Genomic DNA, 17,782 nt, shown 5'->3' on the forward strand with positions numbered 1-17,782 from the left:
TTTCACCTTCATCATGAGGTTCTTTAACTCTTCTTCCCTTTCTGCAAGAGTGGTGTTATCTGCATATTTGAGGTTATTGATATCTCTCTCAGCAATCTTGATTCCAACTAGTGCTGGAATTAACTTGGTCTTAAATTCTATATATTGAAGGTGGAAGTAACTTTCTTTTTTTTTTTTTGGAAGTAACTTTCTTAATTCAAATATATTGTCATCTAGAAATCAAGTCAGGCAGAAAGAAGCACTTAAGCTCTAGACTGTGTACCCTTCTGACACTTCATTGAATAAGTAAGAAAAATGAGCATCCCTTTCTGAGGATCTTTGGAAAGTCAAAGATTTCGACAGACTGTGAAAACATAGGTTTAGATATTTGGTGAAAAACCACATAAAAAGTTACAAATGTGGACTAGAAAGCAAAAGCAATGTGATTAATATTTTAACAAACATATTCTAATTGACATGATCAAATAAGCAATAGGACGTTCTCAAGGCTTTATATACAACTTATGAAGTTGCATGCATTTTATGAAAATACCATCATTAACCAAAATATTTTTAGTGCTCCTCTTTTGGAATTCCCACTAGAGCTTTAGCATATTCTTTCTGAAAAACTGTTCGTCTGATAAACATTGATTCATCACCTTGTTTATGCTGTAACTCTGTACTGGTAACAACTGTTTGGCATCTGAGGGTAGACAGACTCTTTGAAAGTTACTATCCCAGATCATCCTGAGGTAACTTAGGCGACTAGGTTCATTAATATAATTATTATGATTTTAAAAAATGAAATGTTAGAACCTTAAATGCATGTTGCTAAAATCAAAGAAGCCAGTCTGAAAAGGCTGCATAACAGGATTCCAATCTTAGGACATTCAGATTAGGCAAAACTATAGGGAAAGTGGGTAGATCAGTGGTTGCCAGGGAAGAGGAGGAGGTGAAGCATAGGGAAGTTTTTTAGGGCAGTAAACTATTCCCCATGATACTGCAATGGTAGATACACGATATTACACATTCAACTATCTATCTATATATATAAAAGTGCATAACAAAGACTGAACAGTATGGTACGTACATTTTTAAAGATATAATGCTAAGAAACTATAGTATTCCTATAGTGTACTCATAACTTTTACAGGCACTAAGAAACCAAAAAATTCATGTGATCTGCTTCACTGCAATGTTTATTATGTTGAACTAGAACAAAAGCTGAAGTATGCCTGTAATTTAAAAAGAAGTATTACTATGAACAAACTTCAGTGCTTCAGAGGATCTGCAGAGTAGAGCTGTGAAGGTGACAACCAAGCACCAACTGTAATATCTGTATCCTTCTGCTGTGTGTTTGAAAGCTGAGACACATTTTCCAACATAAACCCTTTATCCCAGGAATTCCCTGGTAGTCCAATGGTTAGAACTCAGTGCTCTTGCTGCCGGGTCCTGGGTTCTAATCCTGGCTGGAGAACTAAGATATTGCAAGCTGCATGGCATAGCCGATAAACAAACAAACAAAGCCTCTAGCCCAAGGGCTGCTAATTCCCACTTTCCTGCCACAGCCCACTCTGACCTCTCTCAATCTGAAACATGATTCTCCTTTTCATCTGCCCATTTCTAATCAGTCCTTCAAGATCAATGCAAACCTCACACACCCCCGATGAAATTTCCTGGACTATTCAGTCCTCTTTGGGAACTCTCACTTCTCTATACTAACAGGATGGCACAATATTGAACACCTTATTTTTAAATGTTTCAAAATTATCTCATATAACCTTATTCCTCCATATTAGATTTCAAATTCTCAAGAAAAAAAACAGAATTAAGAGTTTGTCCAAATCCTAGCAATGCTAAGAACAGAACAGATATAGCAACACAAATGCCCAAAGGCCAAGTTCAGTGTCTAACAATCTGTACTAAGAAGGAAGTGAAATGTGTTGCAGCTTTACTGGAACATTAAATTATGAAATATTCTGCAGCCACTAAGAATCACAACACAGTTACACATTCACTGACATATAAAGATGATCTAAGAGAGGCTTTGGAGCAACTAAGCCCAGTGGACCCCAACTACGGAGCCTGTGCTCCAGAGCCCACGTGCCACACCTACTAAAGCCTCGGCGCCCCAGAGCCCATGCTCTGCAACAGGAGAAGCAACCGCGGTGAGAAGCCGGCACACCATATGAAGAGTAGCCTCTACTCAACACAACTAGAGAGAAACCTCCACAGCAACAAAGACCCAGCACAGCCAAAAATAAATAAAATTAAAAAGAAGAAAAAATATATTGATAAGAAAAAGGTTATAATATTGTACAATGACTAAATTTCTGGATTTCGATGTCTATTTTAGGTGTATGTCCAAAAATATCCTCAGGAATTGTATATTAAAACTATAAATAGCTATCATTGGATAGTGGAAATTATATTTATAAAACCAAAAAATATGCAGCAGTTAACATCTTTGCTTTCAAAAAAAAGCTTAAAAGGGAATAATAATATGATATCAAGTTTAAAGATCAGTTGTAAAAACGTATATAGTGTATAATCCCAAATAATAAAAATTTAAAAAAAATTAAAAAATAAAATAAAAATGAAAGAATATATGTCAAATTGATAATAGTAATCTATAGCTGATGCTTTGCACAATCCTGTTTTGGCTGTTTAATTTCAAATTGTATACAATAAAAAGATATTATCTTTAAATTATCAAATATAAATACTCCTAAAATGTGATTTAGAGAAGCACTTCCTCAAAGTAAGAGAAGGCAGAAGGAAGGGAGAAAGGGAACATCTGTAGAGCTGAGAGAATAATAAGCAGTAAAGAGAAAAAGTGATACCCATTCTTTAGCACCTGTATTCCAAGCATCTCTATCCCAAGATGAACTAAAAAAGAATCTGGGAATGGAAATTAACACCCGCTTTTATAAGAAATGCAAGGAAAAATCTAAACCAAGGGACAGTATTAAGCTATAAACGTCCTATAATTACACTCAGAACAGACTCCGACAATTTAATGTCACCAGAGCATCCATCTTCACTCCATCCTGTTCCCCAAAGGCATCCCCAAATCTATTTTCAGTACAGAATTATTTTTGTAATAAAGAGTCACTTGGTATAACTTTGCTTAGAGCCTATCCTCTCATTTTTTTAAACCCATGTGAAAATATGGATTTAATTATTCTATTATATGCATATTATTTTTATAGGATTTTATATTGTTTACCATGCTTGAATAGGTACTTGTCTCTGAACAAGAAAACTCCCTTAATAACTGCAAATCAGGCAGGCAAAACTTATTCCAGAAGCTGTCAGACTTATTGTATAAATAGATATGGACAAAGGAAGGAAATGCCCAGCCAACAATACTAACAAAGAATAGCAGAATAAAGTCTGAATTCCCTGGCATGACATTCAGATCTATCACAATTGGTCCATATCATTCTTACTGAGTGTTCTCCATTCACTTCCAACCGTGAATTCGCTGCACATCAAAATCTCCTCAATTAGAACATATCCCTCCCTCTTTCCAACAATGACAACCAACGCGTGAGCATGGGCACCTAAACCAATGTGGAGTCATATCCAAGTTTGCCAGTATGACCTTTGGGCAAGTCACAACTTCTCTGAGGCTGAACGTCCTCATTTCGTAAAATGAGGAAAAAAATTTTTTTTCTTTTTAAAAAATCTATGTTGTGAGCCAATGCGAAGATGAGGAAATAATGCATAGAAAGCCCCCAGCACAGTGCTGGGCACACAGTTCGCATACAATATAACGCTATTTTCTCCTGGTTCTGGGCCTTTCTTTATCCAGAATGTTAGTGTGTCCCGTCTGCACTTGGGAAGTCCTCATTAGTTAAGTCACAGGGCTTAATACCATATACCTGGTGGCTCCCTTTTCTGAGCTAGTTCAGTACTTTGTTGTTTTCTCCATCATAGTTTTTATAACATCAAATTTATAATTATCTGCTACGGACTGAGTGAGTATACTTCCCCAACATCCCTATGTGGGTGGGGATCATCAACTCCAATGTGGTTTTAGAAGATGGGGCCTTGGGGAGGAGGTTAGGTCACACGGCTAGCGTCCTCATGGATGGGTTAGTGTTCTGATAAGAGAGACCTCAGAGCGCTCTCATTCCAGTGAACTAGAAAGCAGGCTCTCACCAAACACAGATTCCACTGCAGTCTTGATTTTGGACTCACAGCCTCCAGAACTGTGAGAAGTAAACTTCTGTGGTCTATAAACCACCCAGTCTTGTGATAGCTGCCTAAACTAAGACAGTATTTTTTTTAATCCCTGAGAGAAGTTCCTTAAAGACAGGTGATAAGGGATAACGTGACTCACTTTATCAGCTAGCACTGTGCCTCAGGCACAGAGAATGCTGGCCACTGTTTTTGAGTAAACCAACTGAAAAAGAATCTACCAAAAGTGCTGCAGCCCCCAAGGGAAAGGAGTGACAATGGCAAATGCTAAAGAAAGGTCAGATGCATGAAAATAGAAAAGAAGTGGTCACGTTTGGCAATTATGAGACTACAAGCAAACCTGGCAAAACGGATTTTTAAAAAGTAGTGAGACTGAGCAGTTAAATGGGAGTTGGCAGGTGAAACCAATGCCTTTAAGTTAAGCAATTAAGGAAGGAAAAGTAAGCTGAAGGTGAAGGAGAATTAAGGGAACATTCCTTAATGGCAAGATGAGAGAGAGAGGTTGAGTATTTAAGAAGGAATAAAATCAGCAAGATTCTGAATAGTAATCAGGATAGAGCTGAAGGGCAGGTGGGAGACAGCAACACTCAGCTGGAGTTAAGACTGAGGCTGACAGACAACTTCAGTTTTAGTAGTCTGGAATACCGAATTAATACTTTTTTGTATGGAACAGATGATCTCTAAAGACTTTTCCAGTTCAAAACACCCAGTTATGTAATTTTCAAATGCCAATAAAAAACCTCTAAAATCCATCCACTGTTTTCCTTTTCTACTATCTCTGTCCTAGCAATCAGTATCAGTATAAACTCTTAAACAAGCATTTTCAGTTCTAGATCTTTCTCTACCTCATTACTTGGACTTTACATATTAGATTATCGGATTCATGGTTATGCATAGAGATACGCACTTCCCAAGTGGTGCAGTGGTAAAGAAACTGCCTGCCAATGCAGGAGAGGCAAGAGACATGGGTTTGATCCCTGGGTCAAGAAGATCTCTTGAAGGAGGAAATAGCGATCCACTCCAGTAGTCTTACCTAGAAAGTTCCATGGACAGAGGAGCCTGGCAGGCTATAGTCCATGGGGTTGCAAAGAGTCAGACACTGAGCTCACATACACACACACACGCATATAGATATAGACAGACACACAGATGATGTACATTTATGGGCATACACACCTACACACACCCACACACTGTGACACTTGCTTAGAAAATTCAATTTGCGCACACACACATCCCACATACTTGCTTAGAAAAATTCAATTTGCTCCTAAGCAACTAATATGTTACGGAGCAAGTTGAGCATAACCCAAATCGCAAATCTGCTTCTGTGCAACTGCAAGAAACACCAGGCAGGCAGAGAAAACACAACTCAGCTGCAAAGAAACTCACAAAATACACACACCACAAAGTTTTACCACGCAGCTAAATTCACTGCATGTGTTATGAGCCACACTCATCCAAATCTGGTGTTACACTTTCAATCCAGCTTCAGATGACCCTTCTTCCATCACTTCACAAATCGCAACCCTTTTGAGACCCACTTCTGTAAGCAAACTTCAGCGCGTTTACAAAGTCGTGTCATATTAATTCAAGTACTTTTATATTTCTTAACCATTTAACATGTATAAAATTGCACTAGTCCTTACAAGGTTTCTGTCTTTTCACATGTCACTGACAGTTTTTGAGTGTTATTCCCCTAAACTCCATCTTTCCATATACCCTGTGGTTTTTAATCATGATTTCTGCATACCATGTTGAATTTTATGAACTTAAAGGCTGAGTTACAGCTTACACGCGCTTGTAATTACTACAGTTCCACTCAATTTCCCACCAAAATCAAAGGCAATAGAGGAGATTAAAAAAAAAAACCTCTGGGCATCTTTCAAATTATCTGAAGGTGCCCATACCTATAAGATGCTTTGAATGACCCAAACACTTTTCTTGAATGGTTCAGGAGACACAATATATGAAAAGAAATAAATAGCTGTTTAACAGTAGGGTATTTTCCCAATAAAGCAATGCTTAAATATTTTAATATCAAATAACACAAACATATTCATTCCTAAAGGCAGAAGTATATTGGTGGTTGTCTGAAGCTGGAGAGAGGGTAGAATGGAGAGTTATTGTTTAACAAGTATACAGCTTTATACAATGAAAGAGTTACGGGGATAGCTAGTGGTAAATTCTGCACAACAATCTGAATGTATTTAATAGCACTGATTAAAAATGATTTAAGATCTTATGTATGGTTCAGTTCAGTCGCTCAGTCGTGTCCGACTCTTTGCAACTCCATGAATCGCAGCACGCCAGGCCTCCCTGTCCATCACCAACTCCCAGAGTTTACTCAAACTCATGTCCATCGAGTCAGTGATGCCATTCGTCCATCTCATCCTCTGTTGTCCCCTTCTCCTCCTGCCCCCAATCCCTCCCAGCATCAGGGTCTTTTCCAATGAGTCAACTCTTCCCGTGAGGTGGCCAAAGTACTGGAGTTTCAGCTTCAGCATCAGTCCTTCCAATGAACACCCAGGACTGATCTCCTTTAGGATGGACTGGTTGGATCTCCTTGCAGTCCAAGGGACTCTCAAGAGTCTTCTCCAACATCACAGTTCAAAAGCATCAATTTTTTCGGCACTCAGCTTTCTTCACAGTCCAACTCTCACACCCATACATGACTACTGGAAAAACCATAGCCTTGACCGGGAGGACCTTTGTTGGCAAAGAAATGTCTCTGCTTTTTAATATGCTATATAGGTTGGTCATAACTTTCCTTCCAAGGAGTAAGTGTCTTTTAATTTCATGGCTGCAATCACCATCTGCAGTGATTTTGGAGCCCAAGAAAATAAAGTGTGACACTGCTTCCACTGTTTCCCCATCTATTTCCCATGAAGTGATGGGACCAGATGCCATGATCTTAGTTTTCTGAATGTTGAGTTTAAAGCCAACTTTTTCACTCTCCTCTTTCACTTTCCTCAAGAGGCTCTTTAGTTCTTCTTCACTCTCTGCCATAAGGGTGGTGTCATCTGCATTATCTGAGGTGATTGATATTTCTCCTGGCAATCTTGATTGCAGCTTGTGCTTCTTCCAGCCCGGTGTTTCTCATGATGTACTCTGCATATAAGTTAAATAAGCAGGGTGACAATATACAGCCTTGACGTACTCCTTTTCCTATTTGGAACCAGTCTGTTGGTCCATGTCCAGTTCTAACTGTTGCTTCCTGACCTGCATACAGGTTTCTCGAGGTGGGTCATTACCACAATTTTTTAAAAAATCCATCCTTATTTTTGAAGAGAAACACCATAAAAATACTCATAATGAAAGACTAAATATAGGGATTGGGGGCAGGAGGAGAAGGGGACAACACAGGATGAGATGGACGAATGGCATCACTGACTCGATGGACATGAGTTTGAGCAAACTCTGGGAGCTGGTGATGGACAGGGAGGCCTCGCATGCTGCGATTCATGGAGTCGCAAAGACTAAATATACAAAATATACAAAGACTAAATATATACAAATCTGTATAGTGTGGCTCCATTTTTTATGGAGACAAAAGATTAGAAACAATTAATATGTATAAGATAAGAGAAGATAGGTTTCACTATCTTTTTTTATATTTACACAGGAGAACTACAATGAACACATTACTTTTTTAACACAGTTTTTACCAGCAGGAGAAAAAAAAATAAGTTTATACAAATTTGGTTTGGATCAACTTTTGCTTGCATTACAGAATATCAAGAAGTCTTTCAAGAATTCAAGACTTAATGCAGCTTCTCTATGTCAGCTAAAATATTTTTTAATCATATTCCTCAAGCACCATCTTCTGAATGTTAATTTTGCTCTTCATAACTCAGATTTCCATTCTTTTTAAATACTATTAAAAATATACTGCAAAGAATTCCAAAAGAAATAGAAAAATCATTTCATACTTTATACAACCTGAAAATTTCTCAAACAAATAAGATTAAGTGGTTCACTTATATGCCCACAGATTAGCTGAATATTAAAAGGTATCTTTTAAAGTTAATTTTATTACAAAACTTGTTTTCAACTGTATTTCAAACTGACATTTTATTATTCTTATTTATCTTATTCAGTCAGTCTCTTACAGTTTAAAAAAAAAAGAAGTCTGCAAACACAATTTAGCTGTCACATAACTGTAATCTACAACAGAAGTCCTCTCCTACCTGCTCATTTCAGCAAAACTCTAAAAAATATGTACTTTCAGAATACAACAGCCCTTTTCCTTTAAATTCAACTTATAAAATAAATAAAACTATTATTGAAAAACACTGTAACCTATACAACTCTGGTGAAGGAAATGTCTGAAGACTATCACGGAATAAAAGTTTATTAACCAATTCACATGCTAAGTTTCTAACTCACTAGAGATGTTTTTACCCTTTAAGTAAATAATTTTACTGTTTTCAAAAGCTAAATGTTCTTCTGACTTCATTCTGACCCAGAGCTGGGTATATTTGTGAGTAACCTAGTAGAACGTAACACATGGCTGATGCTCACCTTTAACACCGGTCTGCAAGCAGCTATAAACAAAAACGCACGTGACTTACACTGAAAGCGCCTCAGCAATAAGCGAATATGCTAAGAACCAACTGGCTAGTTACGGATGCCAACAGGTCAAATATGTAGGAGTAGTAAACAAAAGGGAAAGACTTCACTTGAGAATATTTTAATAAGATGGACAAAACCTGTTTCAAGGGTTTGAACTAATTATTAAACATTTACAAACATACACTTTCCCTTAAAGAATATAAAAAAGAAAAATGAGTGAACGTAAAGTTCAAATTACACATTAAGTATTAGAGATTTTTTCTGTAGGCGAGGCTTCTTCAAGAAGCCAGGCCGACACATTTTGTACTAAATATATGATGTAACATAAATGTTTAAGATACTTTGAATTTCCAAGTATCTCAAGTTGCATCTGTTAAAATATCTATAAAGTTCTTAATTAAGTGGAAAAAGTAAGAATGTTTAACATCCCAGTAAGAAATTTCCATTAGACATCAATAACCAGTTATCAATGTATTATACCTATATAATAACTATAATTTATCATTAAATCATTCTTAAACATTTTCAGAATTATCTCACAGGACTACTAAATGAATTAATAAAATAATCACTATCAATTTCATTTCACAGATCAGTAAGCCAGTATAGGGCATTTAAGTCAGTTCTTCTTGAACTTCAGTATGTACAAGAATCACGTAAGCATATGTTAAAATGAAGTTTCAGGTAACTCTTCCCTGAGGTAGATCCCAGAAATCTGAATTTTAAATAAATAACATAGGTGATAATGGTACAGATACTCCCACCCACAGCCACATCTTTTGGGACCCTGACTTAAGTAATAAGTGACTAAGTTTAATCACCTAAAACTCTATGTTTACTCTGAATCAAAGTTCCCAAATGTTTAGATGGTAGAGCTTTGCAGATCTCCATGAAAGATATGTAAAATTTAAACAAGTTGAAAATACTACCTTCAGTTAAATTACGTACCTCTTATACTAAATTCTAGTAAAAACAAGTGGTAGTAGAGGTCTAAGTTTTAAGAAACTAAAAACAGAAGATTCTACCATTTCATTTTCTCTGTGAAATACAGGGAAAGCAGATAGTATATTAATTTAATGGCTTCTCCTGGTTTGAATACTGTTGCACTTTACTGAGTAGGGAGCTAAAATTTACCACAAATACCACAGGTTCTATGAACATAATAAAAAAATTAAGATGAAAATGTAAAAGCACTTAGAGCACAACTTTGGGAACACACTAAAACCACTGATGCACACTTTAAAAAGGTGAATTTTATGATATGTAAATTATACCTCACTTTTTGAAAAGAAAACAAGTGTTGGAAAGTTTCAAACTCTTTAATATTTCCAGTAATTTTAAACTTCTAAGATATCAGCATTACTATTAAAGAGCATAATTATTTTCTGACCCATATCACATGCACTGTAAACCAGTGTAGAGATAATGAAGAGCATTTGTAAGGCCACTAGCTTGACAAAAATTTTAAATAAGAATTTTAATGCCACTGTTTATGTATTCATTTGCTCTTGAATTTTTCCAATAAAGTCCCACTTCATATGTCTTTTTTAACATGGTCATTTTCAAATTCTACAGTAATTTATTAGCTTCTTATAAAATAAATCTTTGTATTTCTTAAACTGGGTATATACTTATACAACACACTGAAATACAATAAAATGGTTCTTAAGAACCAGGCTTTGAAGACAGATTATCTCTGCTTTTTCCCTCAGGCAAGTAACCGGCCCTTTCTATGCCATTTTCCCATAAGATGTAGTAAGAATTAAATGCACCAGTATATGTAAGGCACTTAAATCAGTGCCTGGGTGCTTAATAAACATACCATATGCATCATCTGCTTTAATTACATAATTAATATTTTTATGGAAAAAGGTCTCTCAGCTTAGAAAACTAAAAATTCTGATAATATTAAAATTTCGATTTATCAATGAGTTCAAACATTTAGAAAGACATGGACTAAAATCTTATTAAGAAATCTCAGTATTTACGCTGTATCTACTCTAATCACTAGTCCAATTTTCTCCAACTCTGAATCACTATTAGTCCTTTCCCTGACTCATCACATTGAAAGGTAGACAGTCTAGAATATAATGGGCATACCAAAAGGCATTTCTTAAGCTACCTGGATTTACAAGACTTACTAAGTGGAACTTGTCCTATATAATGGTCAATAAATATGCTGAATAATTGAGACTTAAATTGTGTTCACTTAGAAGAGTTTCTATGTATCAAATGTTCTTTCAAACTATGGAGTAGGTATTATAATCCCATCTTGACTGAAAAACAAGGTATTACTCAAGAAAAATCAAAGATCCACATTTTCTGACTGCTAGCCAAAAGCAGACTTGTATTTTGCTGATGATTCAGTGTTCAAAATTTTGCTAAGCAAACTATAGACTACAGGGTTAGAAACAAACTCTTGAGCCTACAAATTTGACCTTAATTTCTACTCCATTTCATACTTTCATTGTTTTCCCCATTTATGTTTAAATCATTTAAGATCAACCTCTAATAAAAAGTTATTGAAAAAGATCTAAAGAAATAAGCTAAATAATGCAAGATTGATTAACTCTTAAAAACTCCTTTTTCCCTAGACACACACATACACAAAAACCCAAAAACTTTTAAAATACTACTCTACAGTTTATTCACTTCCCATGTGATCTTGAGTCATTTAAACTCTCTAAGCCTCCATTTTCTCCTCTGGAAATGGGGATAAAAACTAACTACCATTGGGGATTGCTGTGAGCATTAATTAAGACAAAAGGTAAACCACTTTAGCCGACCACAATGAAAACAGTTAAGTTTCAATAAATTTTAACTTTTATATTTAAATCCAAACTTTAGTGTCACTTGACCTCTGAGACTTCCCAGGTGGCGGAAGCCGTAAAGAACCTGCGTGCCAATGCAGGAGAGGTAAGAGACTCGGGTTCAATCCCTGCGTAGGGAAAATCACCTGGAGAAGGAAATGGCAACCCACTCCAGTATTCTTGCCTGGAGAATCCCATGGACAGGTGAGCCTGGTGGGCTACAGTCCACGGAGTCGCAAAGAGTTTTCACGATTGAAAGCGACTTAGCACTAGATCTCTATCTATTGAAAGATTGTATTTTCTATGAAAACCACCTCTGATAATCCATTCATGCACACCTACCCAATGGCAATAACCTCACAAGCACTCTGAAAACGTAGGTATAAATGTCGAGGAAGCCTTCCCCAACTAACCCTCTTGAGGTAGGTACCCTTCTCAGGAAAGAGTCCATACTTAACACTGTACTACTTAATACAGCTCCCTGTATTACTTAAGAACCCCTCTGTGGGCAAGGCCTGTGTCCTATTCATTTCTGCATCCCTAGATTGCAACCCAATAATTCTAAATCCTGACTCACATGGGGAGCTTATCAAAATATTAATACCTGGGATCCATCCCAGACCCATTAAATGTAAGAGGTCAAGAAGGGAGAAGTCAAATAATCAGCAAAGGGGAAGCATTTTTTAATTTCCTCACATAGTGTTGATATGATGCCACAGCTAAGAACCACTGCACTTTGACATTTAAACTACTATATAAACAGGTATATATGCATTTTATGTGTGAATACATGTATAAACATCTCTTTCCTTTAAACATACAACAATTTTAATTAACAATTAGTTACATGCTGTGTTAAGACGGCTTTTAAACTGTTAACTCAGTACGTACTTAAGTTTCATGTAATTATGCCTTCTTCCTAGATTACAGTTTTGCTACTTGAAAATATACACTGCCTTATTCTTGTTTTCTCCAGAGTGCTTATGATAGTGCCTTGAACAGAGACATGTAATAAACATGTGGCTGATCTAATAAACGTATAAAAAATATCAGCAGGAAGTATGTTACATTCAAGTTATCCAATTCGGGCTAGTACTCAAAAAAAAAAAAGAAAAGGTAAAAATTTAGGAAAAAGTTTTTAAAAAAACAACTCTTACTTAGTAGACAGGAGCAACTAAAGTTTATCTAACGAATGAGCATCTGTATATTTGCATTTATTATAGCCATCACATGCAGTATCCCACCACCTACACGTTAGGATTCTGAACTGCTTCCTTACTAAAGCTATCCTCCAGTTGCTTGTATCATCTTTATCTGCTGTCAGGTTCTTTTGTGATAATTTTATAGTTACTCTGAAATCAGTAAAATAAGTTAATGAAAGTCACAACAAATGTTTTACACAGATGCTTAATAAATATTTTGAAGAAATTTAATGTTTATCAAACATTAAAACAGACTCTTTGCATACAAGTTACATGCTAAACTACTAATATAAACTTGGTTGGGAATAATGCCTGAAAATAAGAGATTAGTCATGCAACACTATATACATATATATATGTGTGTGTGTGTGTGTGTATATATATATAATACAAGTCTACTTTTGAATATTGACTGATGATCTTTTTATATTTTATAATACTTTTATATTTTATGCCTGAAAATTTCATAAATTATATGACTTTTTAAAATAGTAGTGTTAAACTGTATTATACAAGAAACTCCACAGCAACTGGCATTTACAATGTTGAAACTACTAATAGAAATGAATGGCACATGATTAACATAATCTGAAAGACTTTATTTTTTTAAAAACTGAAAATATGGGGAGGAGGAACTCAAGAAATATGCCTGCTAATTAGATACTGTGGTAAAATATTACCATGTTTTGTTGGGTCCTACAGCATGAAACAGATAAAGCCATAGTTACCACAAAAAGAAAGCAGTACTCAATTCCCTATTCAATAAAAAAGGTTCAAATTCCACAGACAAAAAAATGGTACCCTGGGTTGTTTGTTTTTAAGGAAGATTAAATTTAGGAGTTGCCAACACCCAAACGAAAAACATTCCAGAGTATCAGACTCAATTGTAACGGGGAGTCATCTACATTCTCAGCACTGTGTTCCCTTACCCAAAACACGTCTATTAACATAGGATGTTTCTTAGGACCTCACAAGATACACCATACTTATTTCTCCCAGTAAACATTACCCTTTTTAAAAAAACAAACACAAAAAGGTATTGAGAAAGAACAATTTTAGCACAAGCAGCTAGACAAAAAAATGAAGCTTAACATCTGCCAAGAGATCTCCCAAAATAAGACCCTTGTCAAATGAACAATGAGGAAAAGATTGGAAATGACAAATTATTTTATTTGGACCATCAGCTATATTTAAAAATAACGCTGAGGAATGTAACTTTTCCAAAGCCTTCTCTTCAGTTTCCCCTTAATCTTCATATTTTTAACTTAAAAAAAACCCTAGAAATTTGATTACCACTCTCATGAATTCCTTTTAAAGCAATTTAATGAATAACAGATCTTTTGTGCAAGTAGCAAACCACAAAGGACAGTTTTGCTGGCTGATAAAAATCTTCCTGAAACATGCATAAAAATATACCCTTCAAAGACAAACTGATTTTCTAGGTATGGAAATCATATTACGACTCAAAAATTTGGTATGTTTGATACACACCCTAACTTATTGCAGATGTTTTTATCTGAACCACAATTAAAGTTGGTGAATTCTTACTATTTACTTACTGTGTGTCAAAGTTGAATACATTAGAAGGCCAGGAGGGGGAAAAAAAAAAAAAGGTTAAAACCTTATAGCCAATAAGCAAAAGATGCAACTACTTCGGGTGAAACATGATTGTCTTATCACTTCCCCAAGCCGGTGAGTTACTATTAAAGCAACTAGAAACTTGTTGACGATTGTTTTGTTGAGTAGAGAGAAGTGCTGTTATACCATAAGTAAAAAAGTTTCACCAGGCAATCTAATGGGAAGATGCTGCTGCTGCCCACAGAAATGTTTTTGAGACTGCTCAAAAATACCAAAAAAGAGAAAAAATCAACCACCACTCCCCCCCGAAAAAAAATTCCCAAACCTACCACAAATGTTTTCCAGAATACATAGGGTCAAATATTTCAACACAAGGAGAGAGCAAAAGAACTGGGTTGGTACAGCGTTCCTATTGTCCAGAATACCACTCAGGAAAAAAGTGTTTGTGTGTGTGCGTGCGTGTGTGTGCGTGCGCGCGCGCGGTTTCCAACAGCTGGTGTATATATGAAATAGTACATATGCTCGGTTGGATATACTTCTTGGGTTCACTGAAAGATAAAGCTGTCTGGGTAGTGCTAAGGCCAAGTTTTCTTTACAGGTGCTAATAAACACTGCTAAAAGGGAAGACGAGATAAACGATCCGATAACTTAAGACCGACACCTGGGAAACTAGAGTACGTCGTCATCACCATTCACCAATTTTTCTAACTGATCAAGCAGAAACGAGGTAGGCAAGTTCTGAAGCCCCATGGAATCTTTCCACCAGTGAAAAGAAGGCTCTGGTGTCTGAGATCTTAGCCAGGAAGCCTGAAAAGCACGTGTCCGACTCTGGGTTGGGGAACTTCCCAGGAAGCGTTTGTTGAGAGTAAAACTCCATCACCCCCTGCCTGCCTACTCTGAGAAAGGCTAAGAAGTGCAGGCTCGAAGGGGAAAGCTCTGGGTCCCAGAGAGATGAGACCTGGAGGCGGCAGCCCTCCAGGGTCCGGCCGCGGCCCCGCCCGGCTCACCTCTGCGGCGGGGATGTTGACCACGCCGGTGGATCGCCGCTTCTCCCGCAGCTTCCTCTTCTCGATCTGTCCCTTGCCTTTCCTGGCGCTGGGGCCCGAGCTCTTGCCCTTCTCCGGGGCGCAGTCCCGCTCCTCCTCGCCGCCCCGGGCGGGCGCTGCCCCCGAAGTGGCGGCGGCGCTGGGGGGGGACTCGTCCTCCGGCCGCCGCGGGGCGGGGGGGGCGCGGCTCAGCGGCGCGGGGCCCACGGCGCAGTTCACGCCCCCGGGGCCGGGGGCAGCAGGTGCGGCGGCGGCGGCGCCGCCGCCCGGGAGGTTGTTGTTGAGCTCGTTGGCTGCCGCGGCGGCGGCCGAGGTGCCCAGAGCCCCCGGCGGGAGCTTCCCAGCCGCGTCGCCGGTGCCCCCAGCGGGGGCGGCCGGGCCCGCGGGATTCTGCTTGGCGCGCATCTTCTCGCGCTTCGCCTTCCACTCCTCCAGGAAGTCTGTGGTGCTGCCGCCGCCGCCGCCGCCGGTCCGGTAGCCACCGGTCGCCATATTCCCAGCGGGGCCGGCCAGGCTCTCACCTCAGGCCGCCCGCCCCGACTCCGGCCGCCGCCGCCTCTTCCTTCCCGCCGCCCGGAGGAGGCGAGAGGACGACCCCCGGGGCGCTGGGGCGGCCGCGCCTCCCGCCGGGACCGGCTGGTCTGCAGGGGAAACACAAAAGGGGGCGGGGAAGGGAAGCGTGAGGTCCTCGCCCGGCTCGAGGGTCTGCCCCGGGGCCGCGCCCCTCAGGGCCCTCCTCCCGAGAGCGCCCCCACTCAGCCCCGCAGGCGAGGAGTCGCCGAGTCGCCACCCCGCCGAGTTTCTCCGACGCACCTACACGGCTGGGCCCGCACGGTCGCCGCCCCTGGAGGGGAGGAGAGAGGCAGGGTCCCCGTCCCCGGCGGTCGCGGGGGACCCGAGCCAGACCCGCCACCTGTCGGCCCGTCGCATCTCCAGCCCTCGCTCCGCTCTGGGCTGCCCACCGCCGACACCCTGACCATCGCGGGGCGAGGCGCCGAGCCCCCTGACCGACTCGCGGAGCAGGCGGGACGGGTCCCGACCCAGCCGTCCAACCGAGTCCAGGGGCACAGGCTGGTGTGGAGAGCGCGCACTGCCCCGGAGGCCCCTTACCTGAGAGGACTTGGGGGGGACGAGGAGCAGGGCTGCGAGCGGGCGCCCAGGTGAGCCGAAGCGGCCGCGCGCGAGAAGCCACGGCCAACTCGCCGTCCGGAGCCCGCGGTTCTCCCGGGCTGGGAGGGAGGGAAGGAGGGAGGGGAGGGAGGGGAAGGAGCGGAGCCGAGCGACGCCGAAGCGCGGGCGGAAAGGACCGAGGCGGCGCGCGAGGGGCGCGGCGCGCGGCGGGGGGCTGTGCCCGCCGACGCCCCGCCCCCCGGCGCTCAGGTGCGCGGCGCCGGGTCCGGCCCGCCGCCGCCAGCCCCGCGGACGCCGCGGCGACCGCGCATTCCTGGGCGCGCAGCCGCGCGGCGTCCGGCCTCCCGGCGCCTCCGACTCTGGAGCGCGAAAGGCCCCGCACGCCCTTCTGCCCGCTCCTCTTCTCCGCCTCTCCTGTCTCCCACCACTCTTCCTTTTAAGTACAAGACATACTCTTCCAGGGAAAAGTCTCCAATGCTGCTGGCTGAAAGGGAAAAGGCAATCAACTGGTGATGATTTAGGGCCTGACTAGCCAGGATGGGAAAAGACTCGCTTCTCTTTTCCTCGTCGCTGCGTCCTTTTCAGATGCACTAGGGTGGCAGGAGGAGAGTAGGAAGAACTTAAAGCCAGCTCCCCCCTCCTTCTATGTCTGTGGTCTCAGGTGAGAGTGTCGGCTGAAAGGAGGGGCTTCAACTGTCAGTGTATTATCAAGGCTTTACTATTATCTTAGGCTTGCAGGAACAAAATGTTAAACTCATTTTAAAATATATTGTATCGGCGATCCCAATCAAATTGGAGTTTCCTCTTAACTCTGCCTCTACACCTCCTGTTCACAGATAGTGAACGTAGCCTCAAAGCTTTCTCCCAAAGTCCTAAAGCTGCTTTGAGGCTGATTTGATATGAGCTGGGGCGGTGATTGTCTCTATTCTTCTGCTATAGGATTAACGTGCCATACGATAAATCTTATCTTCAGATTCAGATCATCTAAGATTTCGGGAGCAAGGTAGGCTGAACTGCCCCCGTCAGGCACCTGAGGAGGCAGACTTCACGGTATCAGGGTAATGCCAGGGCTCATCACTGTCAAGTGTACAAATGCCCGGTCACCATTTTGTAAAAAGTAGGCGAGCACTGAGTCACATTCTTACCTAACGTAAATCTTTCTTCCTACTTAGTACTACCTGTTTTGCCCAGGTGGCACATGGTGGGTGAGCCCTCAGCGTGGGCCTGCCCAGGAATAAGGACAGGACACAGTGAT

At 40.5% G+C, this 17,782-nt stretch overlaps 1 protein-coding gene across 1 annotated transcript in view; it reads right to left on the minus strand.

Annotated features, from left to right (window-relative positions):
* Positions 1-16,622, minus strand: part of PAWR (pro-apoptotic WT1 regulator) — a 119,565-nt gene extending 102,943 nt beyond the window's left edge. The window contains exons 1-2 of the mRNA XM_061125110.1: positions 16,507-16,622; positions 15,358-16,037 (exon numbers count right to left, since the gene is read on the minus strand). Coding sequence (XP_060981093.1) covers positions 15,358-15,888 — 531 coding nt within the window. The 5' untranslated portion in view covers positions 15,889-16,037; positions 16,507-16,622. The remainder of the gene's footprint in view (positions 1-15,357; positions 16,038-16,506) is intronic.
* Between the last annotated feature and the right edge of the window lie 1,160 nt (positions 16,623-17,782).

This window comes from Dama dama, chromosome 3 (assembly GCF_033118175.1).
Source record: "Dama dama isolate Ldn47 chromosome 3, ASM3311817v1, whole genome shotgun sequence".
NCBI lineage: Eukaryota > Metazoa > Chordata > Mammalia > Artiodactyla > Cervidae > Dama > Dama dama.